The 17500-nt window shown below is 41.7% G+C and overlaps 1 protein-coding gene across 1 annotated transcript in view; it reads right to left on the bottom strand.

The window, feature by feature from the left end:
- csmd3b (CUB and Sushi multiple domains 3b) overlaps nt 1-17500 on the bottom strand; it is an 810903-nt gene that overhangs the window by 496779 nt on the left and 296624 nt on the right. Inside the window, exons 6-7 of the mRNA XM_063186185.1 lie at nt 16709-16821; nt 3528-3605 (exon numbers count right to left, since the gene is read on the bottom strand). Of these exons, the coding sequence (XP_063042255.1) occupies nt 3528-3605; nt 16709-16821 (191 nt within the window). The remainder of the gene's footprint in view (nt 1-3527; nt 3606-16708; nt 16822-17500) is intronic.

Below are 17500 nucleotides of genomic sequence, written 5' to 3'. Positions count from 1 at the left end.
GAATTAGAAATAGAATAAAAAGCCCATGCTTGTTCTGACGGAAGATGTGCAAAATGCACCCAATGTACAAAATAAAGTACCCAGGGATATACAGAATGACCAAAGAAAACATCTATACTGCAATTATCAGGAAATACTGCTTCCAATCACATCCAATGATTGTATTAACTATTAAACAATCCTTACAGATTAAGAAAATTTTAAGAATGGATGCATAAGTCTAAGGGAGGCATGAATAAATAGTTGAAATGTGAATAATAGTTGAAATTAGTGAATAAACTGTTGCTTGCTGAATAACTTTTGCAATTTCTTTGAATTTCTGAAAACAAGAACATTTCATCAGACACCTGGCCCAGGATGTCCATATGGTTGTCTTCTAATTGTGGTGTTTTGGAGCAATTAAATTATTTTCATCCATTGAGAGGGCGCAAGGACGTTGAATAAGAGAATATCATTGAGCATCATTGCAGTGATCATAAGCAATCAGACGTTGTTTATTTCCTTAGATAAATATAAATAAATATAACAGACCAGCATTGAAACACACCATACCCCCGCCGAGCTCTATTTATAAGATATGGAAAGAAATAATAAAGTACTCTTGAACTTTCAGACTGAACACTACGCCACTAATGAATCCATTGGGAAAATACAACGTATAAATGTGTAACAATTATAAGATGCACTTCAGGGAGTTACTGTATTTTGAGGTCTAAACTTATCCCAGCATATAACAATAAATGTGTGCTTGTGTAGAAACTTCAATTAAGTTTTATTTTTTTTAAGAGAGAACATTTAGATACTGTGTAGCATCTTAGTGCAGATGGGGTTGCCGGCGGGGACTATTCACTATTTTCTGGAAATGCTCTACTACATCATAACAACACTGCTATGACATTACCGAAAGCCTTAAGTAAGAGATTAAGACATAGCCATTACAATGTTGGTGACAGTAAGGTTATAAGATACAGTAGGCTCTGTGCTAAGGGGTTAAAAGAGATCATTAACATACTGTTTGATTACACCCCTTAAAAGGGGTTCAGTTCACATGTTTCAAAATGAGCTAGATCATAGTTGTTTTTGCAAGAGGTTGTCGCACGCTATATTGTTGAATATCATTGGCAAAGTCTATATAACACCACATTCAATAATCATTTTTTTTTTTATCAGAACAGTGAAAATATATGTGTTAAATGTCATCTTATATTATTGGGGATCTTCGCAATGTATTTGGCTGGGTTGTCACCCGAATACTATGTGGCACCCTACTTAATAAAGGTGCATGACGTGCATTCACAGGCACCAGAGTGACCTCGTTCATAGTTCGTTCATCAGGCAGTAAATGATAGTGAAAGTTCAGTTCACATTCGCCCAAATTATGAACTAGTGCCTGAACTATAGTTCATTGAACTAGTTCAGGCACAGCACTGATTAGTGCATCTACCCATTTATAAGCGAAGAAAACATGCCAGTTAAGGAAAATGAAAACATTTAAGCTTTCCATTTAAGTGGGCACTGTCCTTAGCATGACTTTGCATAGAGTCTGCGAGTTCTTTAAGATTTTGGGTTGGATTTGGTTGAATCTGTGTCTCATTTTTACCATGACTTTGCATAGAGTCTGCATGCTATTTAGATTTTGGGTTAGATTTAGTTGAAGCTATATCTCATTTTTATATATATGAAACAGCCCATGCGGCATTGATGTACAGTCTTCTCACTGCCAGCTATGTCATAGAAGAGCAATTGTTTCAACCAAACTGCTGTTTTGTTCTGAGTGTACTGTACCTAATTTTAGCTGTGTATGATGAACACAGTGTGACAAAAACATGAAGGTATGCTTTTGTGAAGTTGGAGGGCTGTTTGAACAATATGTCCGCTCTTTTGTTGGAGAAATAAATAAATAAAATAAACAAAAGTTCATCGTAGAGCGTGTGCAGAGCACACTGCCAAAGGACATGACATTTGTTTTTAATTTAGGAGCTATATAAGTTAAAAAAAAAAAAAAAAACGCACTCTCGGGTGTAATTCTTGTAGTTTTTTCTACTGGGTTAGCATGACAGACAGACGTTTCGGCAATATGAACTTTGCTGTTTGCGTGCACCCGAAGACCTTGTAAGAAATAGTTGGGAGTTGAGCGCACTTTCTAAAAAAAAATAAAAAATAGGTGTTATACTCAAGATAGCTCACCTACCACCATGAATACGTTTTAGAAGAAAGCTAGCACATTTTAACAAGTCTTTTTAGCCTGGTTATTGATGGAGTACGGACAGATCCCCATCCGAGTTTGATGTTTCTCACAATTTATGCCTGAAACTTAAAGGGACACTGTGCGGGATTTTTTGTTGTTTATTTCCAGAATCCATGCTACCCATTCACTAATGTTACCTTTTTCGTGAATATTTACCACCACCATCAAATTCAAAGTGTTCATTATGACTGGAAAAATTTGCGCTTGTCATATATGACAAGGGGGATCTTCTCCATGGTCCGCCATTTTGAATTTCCAGAAATAGCCATTTTTAGCTGTAAAACTGACAGTACTTGGGCCATACTAGAAAATATTAGTTTATTACTTCGTAAACTTTCATGAAAAGATAAAATTTGGCAATAGGCAACCCAGTTTCAATGACCAGCATAGTTGCTGTACCTTTTTTGACCATTTCCTGCACAGTGTCCCTTTAAGACGAATGGGCCAAGTGAGGAAAACAGAATTTTAGCCAAGTACTTTTTTTTCTCCTCCAAGTTCAATGTCATGTCATGGTTGCAAAGCTCAAATCAGATCAGATCAAATCAGAACACATAGAGTATCAAGGGACCATGTGATGCTGCTGTACAGTATATGTGATCACAGCACCCGTGCTGTGCAAGGCCATCGTCATGTTGCGCTGGCCTGGCCTTGTGCATCATGCAACTGAAAAGTCTTCAAAGTCCACGCTGGCAGGCTAGCCAGCTGCTCATCGACTGAACACATAATGCAACCTCATCCTTGAGCTTCCACACAGTGCATGTGTGATTCATACAAGTGCATACGTACATTACTTACAGGGTTATTCACACCACGGTGCACAGAGATGATGGATCGCATGGTATAGACCCAGTCGGCAACTCTGGGCCTGCCCATGAAATTGCTTGCTTTCCCCCACGTTGGCTAATCAATATGCCAAATGACTGGCAGTCATTGGCACCACACGACCACGGGTGCACATCATTCAGAGGGGAAAACAACAATTTAATGGGCGGGCCAGAGGAGCCGACTGGACTGGGTGAATAGGGGCAGAAAGGGGAGTGCAGCTGGGGTTTGGTCGGGTTGAGGGTGGGGGTGGGGGTCATGCAAGTAGCAGCAGCAACAGGCATGTTAACGATGAGCAGATAACGCGATGGCAAAACTATCACGAAACCAGGACTGGGGGAACATGACACATAATGCAAGACAAAGACTATACAGTACACACACAAAACGCCACAGCAAGGACAGACTTTACAAACGTACCAAAAATAGAAAAAGAGTAGCAAACAGGTAGACTCACAGATAGAAAACTTGTTGCTGTTGTCTTTGCCTGGGAATAACTTAACTCCTCTAGATTTAAAGTCTACGGACCTTTTCACTAGTGAGAGGAGAAAAGAAAGGAAGAAACAAAACAAAGAAGAAAGAAAGAAAACATGAGATCGGGGTGAAACGGGTTTCCAAATTATTAGTCAGCATTGAAAGAAACACACCATCCCTGAAAAACAAGCCTCATGAAAATATTTGCAGAAAGCATAAACAAACAAACAAATCAAATATACAAAGAAGCATGAATAAATATGAAAAAAGATCAGCAGTGACATTCATTCTACAAACACATAGTAATAATAATAATCTGGCCAAAAACGCATTGTGAAGAAGCCAAGAGTCAAGCGGTTTGGATGGAAGAGTGGATGTGTTTAGGGAATCAGGAAGGAGAGGAACAGAAATAAAAGTTAGACTTTTGTTCATATTTCAGGCTGGATATGACTAGTTTCCCTCAATTTATCTCTCTCTCACTCTCTCTCTCTCTCTCTCTCTCTCTCTCTCTCTCTCTCTCTCTCTCTCTCTCTCTCTCTCTCTCTCTCTCGATCCCCCCAGAGCCGGTCAGTCAGACCGATGGCTTGCGATGAGGGGGGAGAGGAGGACAGAGAGGTTTGACTTAGCCTGTAACTCCATCCCCAGCTCAGGGAGCCTCAGGTCCGTTTCAAGGTCTGTGGGGTCCCTAGGCAAAGAGAGACTTGGGGGGCCTTCTCCTCTTTTCAGGCTATAAAGGAGAGGTTTCCCCTCGAGACAGAGAGAGAGACTTTGATTGATGAAGTATCATTGGTCATTCACAAAGTTGTCATTGCTATCATTTGAATATAAGTATATAACAAGCCCTTACCATGGGGCCCCCTTTTTCACATGGGGGGCCCTAGGCAAATGTCTATTTTGCCTGCCTGATTGTGACAGGCCTGGGGTCAGCTCAGACTAACAACTGTGTCGCCAGCTCTGGGAGCCTCAGAGGGCTCTTTTGGGAGAGGGGGGGGGGGGGGGGGGCAGACAGTCTTGCCTGACTCTTTGTGGAGGTGAAGCAGCCGATTTGTCAGACCCCAGCCAACTTTGTCAAGTTTGTCACGGCGCCAAACTAGATGTACTGTACTGGAGCTAAAGGACAGGACAGCAACTCATCCTACTCTCGAAATGTGCATGGGGATCAACTGAAGTGCCAGGGCTTCACATGGCATTAGGTTGGATTGAAGGTATACCTCCATTACTGTTGGTTTACAATGAACAGAAGTCTGATGGAAATAATAATAATAATAATAATAATAATAATAATAATAATAATAGTAATAATAATAATAATAATAATAATAATAATAATAATAATAATAATAATAATAATAATAATAATAATAAAAAGAATAAGAATCAGAATAAGAATAATACTTTCTGAATACTTCCATGAGAAAAACAGTGATCATTTAGATACATTTGGAACAAGAGTGAACAGCAACCATCTGCAAAAAAAATCTTTCAGATATTATCATCTAATTCACTTAAAATCAAAACATCACACTCTTCTGCTGTAAAATGGAGGTTTAGGGGTGTGAGGCTGTGAATGGTGTGAATTCTCCATGTTTTCATCCTAAAGGCTTCACCCACAAACCCTATTCCACATCTGTCTGACTCAATCTGTGATGGAGCTGACCCTATCCCGAATTACTGACTAGCAAATGAGTTTGGTTACCGACTAGCAAATGAGTTTGGGTGTGACGCTGTCAACCATGTCTCGGCTAAATCACACCACCATTCCATTCCATTCCATTCAAGAATGGTGTGCACCATTGTGCCGGGAGAAGACGGGTGGAGGGGAGGAGGGGCAGAGTGTTGAGGATTGGTTTCACGGAACTGCCGGCATACTAATGATGGTAGGAACAGCAAATCCCCAATTAATTTCTGAATAGTTTATTATGCACTACATTATTAAGAATATTTCCCCAGAAACATTTTGTGCGTGTTGACAGACATGGAGATGGATGATAATGATGAAGTAAGATGTTTGCCCACCCTAACAAGGTTTATGTCAATATCCATCATACAGTACATTAAAATCGCTTTGCCTAAATCACTGACACACTGATTAATATTCCGATTAATTTGTCCTTTTTTATCATCAATGCTTCGAGTGGCCAAACATACTGGAGACAGTAACACATCTGCAAATGTAGGCTACTGTTCCGTGCTTGTTTTAGGGTATACAATGCAAATAATAATTAATGCACTGAGGAAAAAAGGCAGATCAATATTTCATCCCCTCAGAAACCTCCTACTAGTCTCCAAGAGATTTCATTCAATGATTCCCAAACATCGGCAGCCTGTACTTCCTTTCACAATGCCTATGGTTTTGATTAAACTTCAGCATACTGTTGGCACAACGTATTCAGCACACAACTAACAATGGTGATGCATATCCAATCCCTACTGTACCAATTGTGCCAGTTGCACAATATTGATATCTCAATTAATTTAGAAGCTCCCTGAATAACAACATTGGAGATTAATTAATTCCTCTCACACAAACACTGAATGGCTTGGACTATACTTAGCCCAACCACATGCTCACATGAACCACATATGACAGTTGCTGTTGCTCCAAGCACAGCACTGATCGATGGCCCCCTCATTGCCGTCTGCCATTAGTAAGTAAGTTGAGTATTTCATTTTCACACGTCTGTCTAGGACCCCATGGGGGTGGGGTGTGGGGGTTCCAGGATGCCTGCTTGCCCGCCTGCCTGCCTATCTGCCAGACAGTCATAAATAAAAGCTAAAAATCAAATGAAAAATGGATCTGAAAACGAGCCCAAAAAATGGCTCAAATAATGAAATGATCTAAACGCAGTTGACAATTTTGTATAAAAGTGGGGCTGCATATAGGTTTTCTATTTCCTTCCACTTGTCAAGAACAGCCTTTGGGGTCTTTTTTTCCCAGTCTGATTGACAGGTAATGGAAATCTGGGATGGCGCACTAATGATTAAAACGGGCCGACTTGAGCCATGATGTATGAAGGAAGGGCAACATATGTTCAAGTCAACCCAGCAGACTACATTCAGTCTCTTGACGGCGGATTGCTGCAAGACAAGGCTTACAATACGATCAGGAAGGGAAGGGAGTCAAGTCTGTCGACCCATGTTAGCGTCAGCTTCACATAACTTTTGTTCGGTGTTCCAAGTGCAGTTTGGTGCTTCTCTGGAAAGGCACATTTTGAATGCCTTCAGTCAACAGACAATGCAATTGGGAGAAGATCAAAGAAAACATTGAAGTGAGTATAGTAGAGCTTGTTTGTCGATCCATGACTTTATCAAAATGAGTTAGTGATATATCTCAGAGCTGGATATAGCATTTCAATTGAATCATGAAGCAGTGTGTTCCGCCGTCTGATGGCTGCAATTGTTTCAAGTGGATGGCCTGTTTCTATCACCTCGTCTGTGAGGCCTGCAGCAGGGAACAGCTTCTCTATCACAGACAAATAAAAGTGTTACGGCTGTAATGCTGTTATTTAGTTGAAGCTGAGGGCTAAGCTTGGATACGTGTTAATGTTCACCAAAGCCTCAGGGCTGAACTGGGACAGAAAAACAGCCCGGATTTCTTTTCCCTCCATAGAACAGCCCCTCACACAGCCGTTTGCTTTTCTAAGATATTATGATTAGCTAATTTCACTGTCTACATTAAAGATCGACCAATTGGCCACCCCATCTAAATAGTGGGCCAGTCTCTAAGGGAAAAACAAACAAAAAAACCCCCAAAAATACAATGCCTTCTGCCCCTGATGACTGTCGGCCCACCCAGAAAATGCCCTGTATGTCAGACTACCAGTCCAGCCCTGCCAAAGCCTCAGGGTCAGTGGCAAGGCTCCCTCCACTGTGGCAAAATAAAATTCTATTACAGTGATATTGCTGCAGAGTGCCTCTGCTATAACACCTGCATTTAATTACATGATACAGATCTACTTTATTTTCCCGTGTGTGTCCACATTTTTAGATTTTTGGCATCAGCATCAGAATTTAACTGTAGCAAAACGATTAATTTGTCTGCGGCTGTGCTATATCTAATTCATATTTCTTGTACACAAATTGGGGAAAAATCACTTCAAAAGAGGAGACCCTGAGTTTGCTACAAAGTTTAGTTTTGAACTTTAAAACGGAATGAATATTAGCTCACAGCTCCATCAGACTCTTGCACATTTTAACGGAAACATATTTAAAAGTGCAAAGCTTCACACAGCCGCCTTGATGACTGATTCAAAGTACAACTCCAAAACATCAACTAATTAAAACTTTTGCAGTCCAAAGACTTGTTGCGTCATTTTTCTGTTAGCTGAAAATAAACAAACATCTAATATTGATTTGCGTCTTTAATTTTTGTTCATTTATTTAGCCTCGTCCCTTTGAAGTGTGCAAGCACTCAACAAAAGTGGTATACACAAAGTTCAAAAATTGTGTCCAAAAACTTATTTGTTTAATTGCTATAGCCATCTCATACATAACTTTATTTTTTCATAGATGGAATGAAACAGGCCTAATTCTTCTCCTTTTGTTTTTTACTCAACAACACATTGTTTGGTATTTCTGCTCACTTTCAACATCACACCGACATGGCAACAACACAAAGCTGGATCTAACAATAAAGCCTTGTTCTTTTTTTGGTCAAAACTTTAATTTCAGGCCCTTTGTTATGTTCACGGAAACGCCCCGGTACGATCTGGGACACATCTCCAAATTGTGTTCTTATCTACGGTACCATGCCGTGAGTCTCCTCTACCCTTATCCACAGCCTCCATCATATCCACGATAGATTACTGTAATTGTCTTCCCCCTCCGTACCGCAAGGCTGAGATTATCCACTGGCTCGGTATCAAGCGCACGTTTCTGCCACCGGTTAGTTATCACCATCGGGGACAATCGGCACGACTCCCTATTCTTCAATGGGCCGCAAGCTAGGAATGTAGTACGATATACTATGTGCCGCTCCATTTGTTATCGGAAGGGGAAAAGACAACGGTGTCATATGTCATGCATCAACTCTTTCACACAGGCCCCAGACAAACCTGGCTCCAGGCTGAGACGACCTACACACCAAGCCCCTATATAAGACACGTGCAGAGAGGAGCGGCTTTAGTATAACCTTATGCATGCCTTTAAATAACACCAACATGCATTACACTCTGTCTTTTCTACTGTCAAATAACCTTAGACATTGGGAGGCACAGTTTTCAGTGGTTTCACAAAGCTTGATGTTCAAAGACTGTGCTTGTAGCTTCATCCTTCTACATGTACTACATACCCACATACTGTATATTCTAACGAACACTACTCTATTTAAACTACATAAACATTTCCCATCAGATTATTAGGCATTGTCATATCTTGTCATATTGTTAAAGTACTTTAACAATCTTGATAATAACAGTACAATTCATCAAGACAAAAATAATGTGCAGATTGCAGCATTAAAAAAAATATCAATACTCCTGTTGAATTCTACTGACTGCTTTTCTTTCAATTTCTTTGTCTACTATAGTAGAAACGCCTATCATTATTGTTCCATGAGTGACAGGGCATGGAATATGGCTTTCTCTAAGCTCTTGAACAAAAGCTAATTAACATGTACTGCAACACACTGCATTTATAAATGCATAAATATTTGTGTTATTCTTTTGTGAATTCTTGCGGTAAAGGAGAGGTTGGGCATTGTTTATCCGTTTATCCTCATGGATGAGCCCAGCAGACATTGAACAAGAAGATAATTCCAACAAACAACTCTGCTACCTCATCCCTTGGCAATCACTCTGTACACACACACACACACACACACACACACACACACACACACACACACACACACACACACACACACACACACACAAACACACATGCACACGCACACGCACACGCACACGCACACGCACACGCACACACACACACACACACACACACACACACACACACAGAGGCAGAGCACTGCAAAAAAGTTTGCTCGTTAATAAGGGGGCTACATTATTACATTTATGAAGAAGCAAAACACTTATCGTTCACTTGTAATGATTCCTCCCTCTTCAGGGCTTTCTCTTCGCGAGTCGCTCTGTTTGGAAAGCCTCAATACTAATTAAACCCTGCCTCGACTCGACTCACAAGCCTTAATTGGAAGCTTGACCGGACGTGGAGCAAAGAATGATTGGATATTAGATGATTCATTTTACGGCATAATTAGTTTCTGTAATCAAATCGCTGGGAGGGATCCTCAGGTATTGCTTACTCATTTCAGGTCAAACCTGCCCAGGGCCGGATTAATTCACAGGCTAGATATGGCTGAAGCCTAGGGCCCCCCCCCCTTCCAGGAAGCCCCTGATTGGCCAAAAGTGGAAAAATTTGCCGATTTATTTTGCATTGACAAGATGCAATGTTGAAAATGTATCTGTTGTGTTCAATACAGTTATTCAGACATGTTATCCTTACTTCCTAGCTCGTAATTATGACACTGTCTATGTGAATTTGTCGCAATATTTGCCTTCCGGGGGGGCCCAGAGCAACATGTAGCCTAGGGGCCCCAGGCCATCTTAATCCGGCCCTGAATCTGCCGTAATGGAAATTTCTTAGAGGATCACCGACTTGAGCCGTATAGACGAGGGGCAGATCTGATTATTCGGCATACTGTACTGTACCCCACATTTTTATCCCACTTTAAACTTGTGTAAAGACAGTCAAACAAGGGGTACGTCGATACGTTTAGTCAGGCATGCAGTGCACCGATATGGAGACGATGATTCACAAGCTTCCAGAGCGGACATCAGTTTTACCAAGCAAGTAGGGAATAGTAATAGTGCTGTACGGTGCGGTAGATTTCCCCGCCCCATTGAATCAAATCAAACACTACAGTAGTAGTACTATATCCTGTTCTGTTTTACATTCACTATCACACACCGCATATATTTAACACATGACGATATGTCATGATGGCATGTTAAACCTTACAGTCTGAGGCCTGCTATTTTTCAATCTACTGCACAAACACCATATTATTAACGAGAGGAAAAGCTCATGAATTCACCAACAAAAGAGCCTTCGGCTACGGAGTGACACAAATACATTAAATTGTCTTTCAGTGTCAAGGGAGCATGACCTTTTACGCAAGGAAACGCAACATGCATCTCGAAATATTGACAGGCCAAGAAGCATTGTCTGTGACTGCGCGGGAAGAGCAGATACGTAATGCGAAACAACAGATACAGCCTTTTCCTCTTTCTCAGCAAATATCCTGTAAACCATTACTTTGAACAACTGTGTTCATCTTTTTTCAGCAGGTTCCTGCAAAGCAGGGCTGGACTGGCCATCTGGCATTGCGGGCATTTCCCGGTGGGCCCCGCACCCTTGTGGGCCCCTATTTTCAGAAATGTAAAAACCCCTTTTTTTACATTTCTGACAAAAGGGGCCCACCGGTGAGTCAGTTCTGCACCGCTGATTATGAGGGGCCCCTTGAGGCCAGAGCCCGGGCCCTATTTCTCCTCCAGTCCAGCCCTGCTGCAAAGCCTACAGATTCAGGTCCAGCAATTACTAAGAAAGGAAGAGGCAGGTTGGGGGAAACAGACAGAAACAAATGTCTGAGAAATGCCATCGCCCCACTTAGCATTGCTCTCCAGACACTGGGCATTCAATAAGGCTGAGAAATGGAGTCGCTTTCTCTCACCAGAGATCAACTAATCCATCATTATGCTCCAAAGGGAAGGACAAATTCATCTGCTTCCAGGCAAGGGGGGCCGGGCTGCCTACCGTACGTACCGTACAATGGGTCAAGATTGACCAGCGAATCAAAGCAGTCGGCGTTCAACACAATTACGATAGTGAGTGTGGCAGCGCTTAGTCACAAATCCCTGAGTGCGTCTGTATTGTACGAGCTGACAAGTTTAGAAAGGCAAAGCCGTGGCATGGCTGAGCAAATTTGTTGAAATACGAGAAGATGACATTTAGGGAAATCATTTTGCACTTTGACAGAGATGAGATTGAGACAGACAGGGAGCGGACATGCCAAGGGCAATCCGGGGCATTTTGTGAACTGCGAGAGAGAGAGAGCAAAAAGAGAGAGTGATAGCAGCATGTGATGCACTAATAAAGAATGTCATTTGATTTCACACCGAGCACTCAACATTTATATTATGAAGGTCTCCTTAAACCTTGCGGTTTTGAAATCGAAATGCAATTCAGACATAATCTTATCCAGGTAGAAGTTTACAGACTATTTATTATACTTAGAAATCACCCTGTAAAAGCCAAAACCTTCATTTAATGACGCTTTCATCTTGATATATTTATTTATTTACACAAACATTTATTTCACTCAAGTGAAAGACAGCTGTGCAATCTTAGTATTATTTGTATCTTTTTAGAAAATATGGCCTTGGGACACATATTCAGCTGCAATATCAAAGGTAACAGCCTTTGCAGCAGTGCGGACGCCTTTGCTCAATCAGTAGTCATTAAAACCTGCTTAAGAGAGAGAGAGAGAGAGACAGAGAGAGAGAGAGAGAGAGAGAGAGAGAGAGAGAGAGAGAGAGAGAGAGAGAGAGAGAGAGAGGGAAAGAAAAGAAAAGAAGAGAAAAGAAAAGAAAAGAAAAGAGACTTCATCTTCAGTACTCACGGTACCAAACTCTCTTCCTCCATTGAGTAGCACTGTGAGTTCAAGTAAGGATCCCATGCTAGACAGACATGGTTGGATTGGCCATAAGGCATAGGGCATTTTCCCGGTGGACTGTTGATAATTTTCCTCCTTCCATCAGTGTAGTATCAGTCCTCACGCTGCTACGCCTGACCTCTCAAAGTCAGATTTAAATATTCATTTTGGCTATTGTGGACAAAATAGCCCGTAATAGATTACTAAAATGGTGTCACAGACTTCATTGTCTCTCTCAGTGCCTGTTGGACCTGACTTGGCCTGATTTTGGCCCCGGCCTGATTTTTCATCCCAGTCCAGCCCTGCAGACAGCCAGAGGCACATCTTGCCACCAGGCTAGGCAGGCAGCAGCTCGGGGCCCCCAATCCCCTGGATGGTGAATAACAGCGCACACTTCACTACAGTAGTGGCAGATTTCTTTCAAATGTTCGCTTGGGGCCCCTGCTGAACCTAGAGTCGCCTCTGCAGACAGCCATCACTCCATCAGCTTGCAAAAGCCTGTGAATGATTTGAAATAGAGGCCCTGCTGCCTGGAACTCCTCCAACATGGCTGCCGATGTGGCGCAATGCAGCTACTAGCTGCTATACCAGAGATTCTTTAAGTATAGAGATATGCCAACATAATAGGTTTTGTATGGGCACCTAACGCGACCAGGTTCCGGTCTGCCTAAAGGGGCGTGTCATAATGCTCCTACAATGAATAGAACAGTCCTTAGGTCTGCCTAGGTCTGCCTAAGGGGGGCCATAATAGAACCAGGAAACAATGGGCCAATGGAACCTCTCTCTCTATACTCTCTCTGGTGTAATTCTTGCAGTTCGCTGCCCCCGTACTGCGGCATGGAGGACACATTAATACTAACAGCATTATGATTTAAGCGAATTGCTTGAGGAATGCAGCTTGACAGACACACAGCGGAGGCCTTGCCAAATTAATTATGGCCAATGGCAAGGCGAATGCTGCATGGGGTAAAGGAAGGAAAGGGGGTGCATGGGGGTGGTGGTTGTAGGCGTAACGTAACGTGATGCTCGTAATAGCCCGAAGGCTAATGGCATAACTGTGGAGTGACCATCAAAACAGGCCACCGCTCGGCTCGACATAGCAGGAGCTCCAGGGCATGGTTTGGGGACACTTGTGGGCTAATGCTGCACACCAACCGAAACAGCCATGCTAAGTATGGAGGAATCCAGTAGAATTACATCAAGTGTGCTATTTTGCACTTGGTAAAGTCTAGTTTTTTGCCCTTCCTTTGCATGTGGTTATATTATTACACTTGGCACTTTTATCCAACTCGACTTACTGTTATTTTTTACAGTTATTTAGGGAATTGATTATAGTCCCTGCATTGTGTGGGTTTATGTGTTTATGTGAACGGTCATGCCGATGTCAGATGTTTGATGCTGGCTAAACACCTGGCCAAATTCAGAGCCAGACAGATCTAGCATCTGATAGTCCAGGCACTGCTATGTAAAAGGTCCTTCATCATAGTATTATCACCAATAGCCAACTTTTGAAGTTGGAGTGTTAACACCTATCACTGTATGGCTGGACACAGCATATGCTGTAGGGTAGTGATGAACCAAAGATTTTCAATTTGGTAACCTAAACAAAACATAGAACGTTTCACCGTTGCAACAAAGTTGGACCAAGTTCGATCTCCTAAAAAGGCATGACTCTCCACTGAACTCCTCCCGAACCCCCGTTGATCTAAGGGCATGGCAGCGAGCTCATAGAGATCGTCTTAGGACCTTGCTTACGTCATATTGATTGTGGATGAAGCTCCTTATGAACCATCTTCTCCTTATCTCTCGCCTCTGGATGAACTCCACCACCCTGTCCAATACACTACAGTATATTGACTTCAATGAACTGACCTACAAAACATACCCCCTGGTGAAATGAACCATAAATATGACATGTGTTGTTCTTTGCCTCTCTGGACAAATGCCCATATTCCTAGCTGCTAAATTAATTTGGAATTCTGAGGCAGCTGGTAAACTTGTCATTTCAAGTTAATTCAAATATTTATTGCAAATTGTGTGAAAGCTTTAAATTGAAAAGTTGTAAAGGTTTGTATTCAAACAACACAAAGTTTGAACCAAAAGCTTCACACAACTTGGAAATCTGAGGCATCTGGTGAAACTTGTGACTTCAAGTTAAACCATGCTGATTTTTTTATGGTTTTATAGCAGAATTGATTAACTGTATACGTTTTCATGACTTATCACTGCTATCATTTTTTTACAGCATGTCTGTAAAGTCAAACAGGCCTGTCGACAAAGGGATGGGCAAACAGGCCAGTTGCCCCGGGCCCAGGCCACACTCTCCTAGTGACTCAACACCTTCTGTGTTGCTTCTAGTCAGGCCAAGAGCAAAGCAAATATCATTTCTGATTTCCCGAAAAATTGGGAACCCCACCCACTTTGTCAGACACCAGTCAACCAGTAGCAAACCTAGGGAGGTGGGTCAACCATGCCGTTTTGGAAACGTTATGCTCCTGGTCAGACCAAGTCTCAAAGAGATTTGAAGGTCAATGATAATCAGGCTAGCTCTTTGCCTCTCTGGACAAATGCACATTTCCATCCCTGACTTAACTGTCTGTATACTCACGTTCATCCTTGCAGCCGACAGGGTTAGTTAGTCACTGTTAGAGACAAGAAAGCTCCCGCGCACTGTTCACACTGGCAGCATTTACTTGCGACATTTCGGTCTATTGACCTTCTTCATGCAATTCCTTTCTTGTCTCGAGTATTGGTGACCAAGAGGTTCGCCTCCCATGCACCTGGTCAAAGGAGGTGTGCAAGAATTCTAGAACACTTCATACCCGTTAGTTAGCACCTGTGGCTCCTAAATCCTCTACAGAAAGTTTACCCCGCATCTGACTGAGAAATTGCCATTACAAAGCAAGTCTTCAGTATCCCAAAAAATGTAGAATGAGGACCTAGTCACCCAGCTTCTACTGGATGGTAGTCCAAAACTCTGAGGCACACGTATTATGCTGAAAGAGTCCTTCTGAATTTTACAATTTAGTCATCTAAGTCATCAATTATGGCAGACATTTTGAGTTCACTACGACAATTATAAAAGCACAATTTGCCCCCTGTCTCAATTCCCGCACTTGTGCACTTCGGGCACTGTGTTTCAGTGCATAGGGCGCTCACGCTGAAAATTTCAGTTGAGTCGGTGCACTGAAAGCGCCCGGATGAAAACGCAGTGCTTGACAGATGGACACTGCACGCACTAAACGGGAGTCATGTTGAGAATGAAACAGAGGAAACGTGACGTTCAGTTCAGTAGAAGAGTTTGGTCAACAGTCTCCTAATTCTGTAAGTAATGTTTTCTATGACACCAACCTTTTCACGCCAACCCAAGTATTGTATGTGTGATTGTTACTCTTTGGGGTGAAAGACATGTAAATACAAGCACGTAAACAGTAAACAGTAGCCAACCGATATTTTGGCAAGCTAATGCCATGCTCAGCCGTCACTTCGAGTGAGGGCACAGTGCATAGAGCTCAAACTTTTCCACAACACTACGCACTGAAGACCTCAGTGCACTGTGCACACTGACCATCAGTGCACTGACACAAGTGCGTGGAATGAGACATAGGGATAGATTTACGGTACATGTATGTTGTAAAATGATGATAAGGAGAAACATGACAGTGAAGGGCATATAGTACCTTGTAAACAGAACATGTAAGGGTAGGCAGACAACTTCACATTTCACCCTACACTGATGTGCTGTTAACATGGATGCAGTTTGGACTTGGGGTTTATGGTCAATGTGTTAAGAGGCCACAAACACAACACACAACAAAGCACAAGAGGGTGTATGGTTTTGGATGATAGGTTCAAGCTTTGTGGGTTTTTTTTGCGCAATGTCAGCAGCTTTTGAAAACGTAAAGAAATAATATATACATCTTTTTCAGAGGAGGTGACAAGTGACTTTGCTGAAATAAAAGTTAATTGAAAAACAAAGCAACACATGCAAGCTTTAAACAAAATTCTCTAAAATTAGGAAATAAACACAGAGTTTGAACAAAAGAGGGCGAAGTAAAAAATACCCCACTGTACGTAAAAAAGGAAGAAAAACAAAAATATTTCCCATTTGCATTTGTTTCAGGTAGGAAGAATAGTAGGCTGTCACCTTTCATAATCACACATTAAACAGATTTGATTATAATAGGGAACTCAAATCAACCCTAAAACAACATAACTGTAAAATTACATCACCACACTAAAAAAAAAAAACAACACAGGGGGGGTTCCAGGTTTAAAAAAAAAAATATATATATATATATACACATTTGCTAAGATATGCTATTCAAGTGCTCTGCTTGAACAGCTCAATATGTTTGGCCTTGAAACCCCTTGGTCTAAATCCATTAGATAGAACCCCCTGCTCTAAATCCACTGGATACCCCCCCACACCCCTGTCTAAATCCACAAGATATAACCCCCCTGGTCTAAATCCACTGAATGCAATGCCTTACCTTGATAATGGGCACTGAAGCCTTTGTATCGATGGTTGCTGTCAGTAACAAAGTGTAGCCTCAGCCAATTCTTGTTGCTGACAATGGGTGACGGCACATTCATCCCGGATAACCTGCAAGGAACAAGCAGACGGAAATCATTAGCTGGTGTAACCGCCTGCAACCTATCAGTAGAAGCAGTTGGACAGTGATGATGACTCAACCCGTTCTACAGACCTGACAAGCAGGCTTGGCAACAGGTGAGTTTTTTTTTCGTTGTGAGCTAAGCTAAATAACTGAGAGAGAGAGAGAGAGAGAGAGAGAGAGAGAGAGAGAGAGAGAGAGAGAGAGAGAGAGAGAGAGAGAGAGAGAGAGCACACAGCACAAGCAGAGTTGGTAAGGAAAGACGTGGACTTGTTTCAAGATCAGTGTTTCATGCAAAATCAACCAGCAAGTTGACTGCTGTTTTAGATTTTTGTAAATAGAGTGTTTTGTATCAGATGTACCAAAAAATGCAGTGAAGATGAATTTCCCTGTAGCATAACAGAGGGTTTGAGCGTTATTCTAACTTTACTGTGCTTTAGTATGGATTGGCTCAGATTATGGTCTTGGCTGTGGTTCTGCAAAGTGCAGTACAGTGCACCATTACCTACATTATAGTCATGTATACATGTTTACATTTAATGGTGCTGCAAAGTGATTCACAAATCTACAAAATAAAATGTCAATCTAATTTGTGTGAGCTTCTGAAATATACCTAATGCATATACGGTAGTCTTATTTACCTTGTTAAACAAGAATGTACAATTCAAA

Source organism: Engraulis encrasicolus, chromosome 20 (assembly GCF_034702125.1).
Source record: "Engraulis encrasicolus isolate BLACKSEA-1 chromosome 20, IST_EnEncr_1.0, whole genome shotgun sequence".
Lineage (NCBI taxonomy): Eukaryota > Metazoa > Chordata > Actinopteri > Clupeiformes > Engraulidae > Engraulis > Engraulis encrasicolus.
The sequence above is the reverse complement of the archived record's forward strand: the minus strand, read 5'-3'. Positions and strand labels throughout refer to the sequence as shown.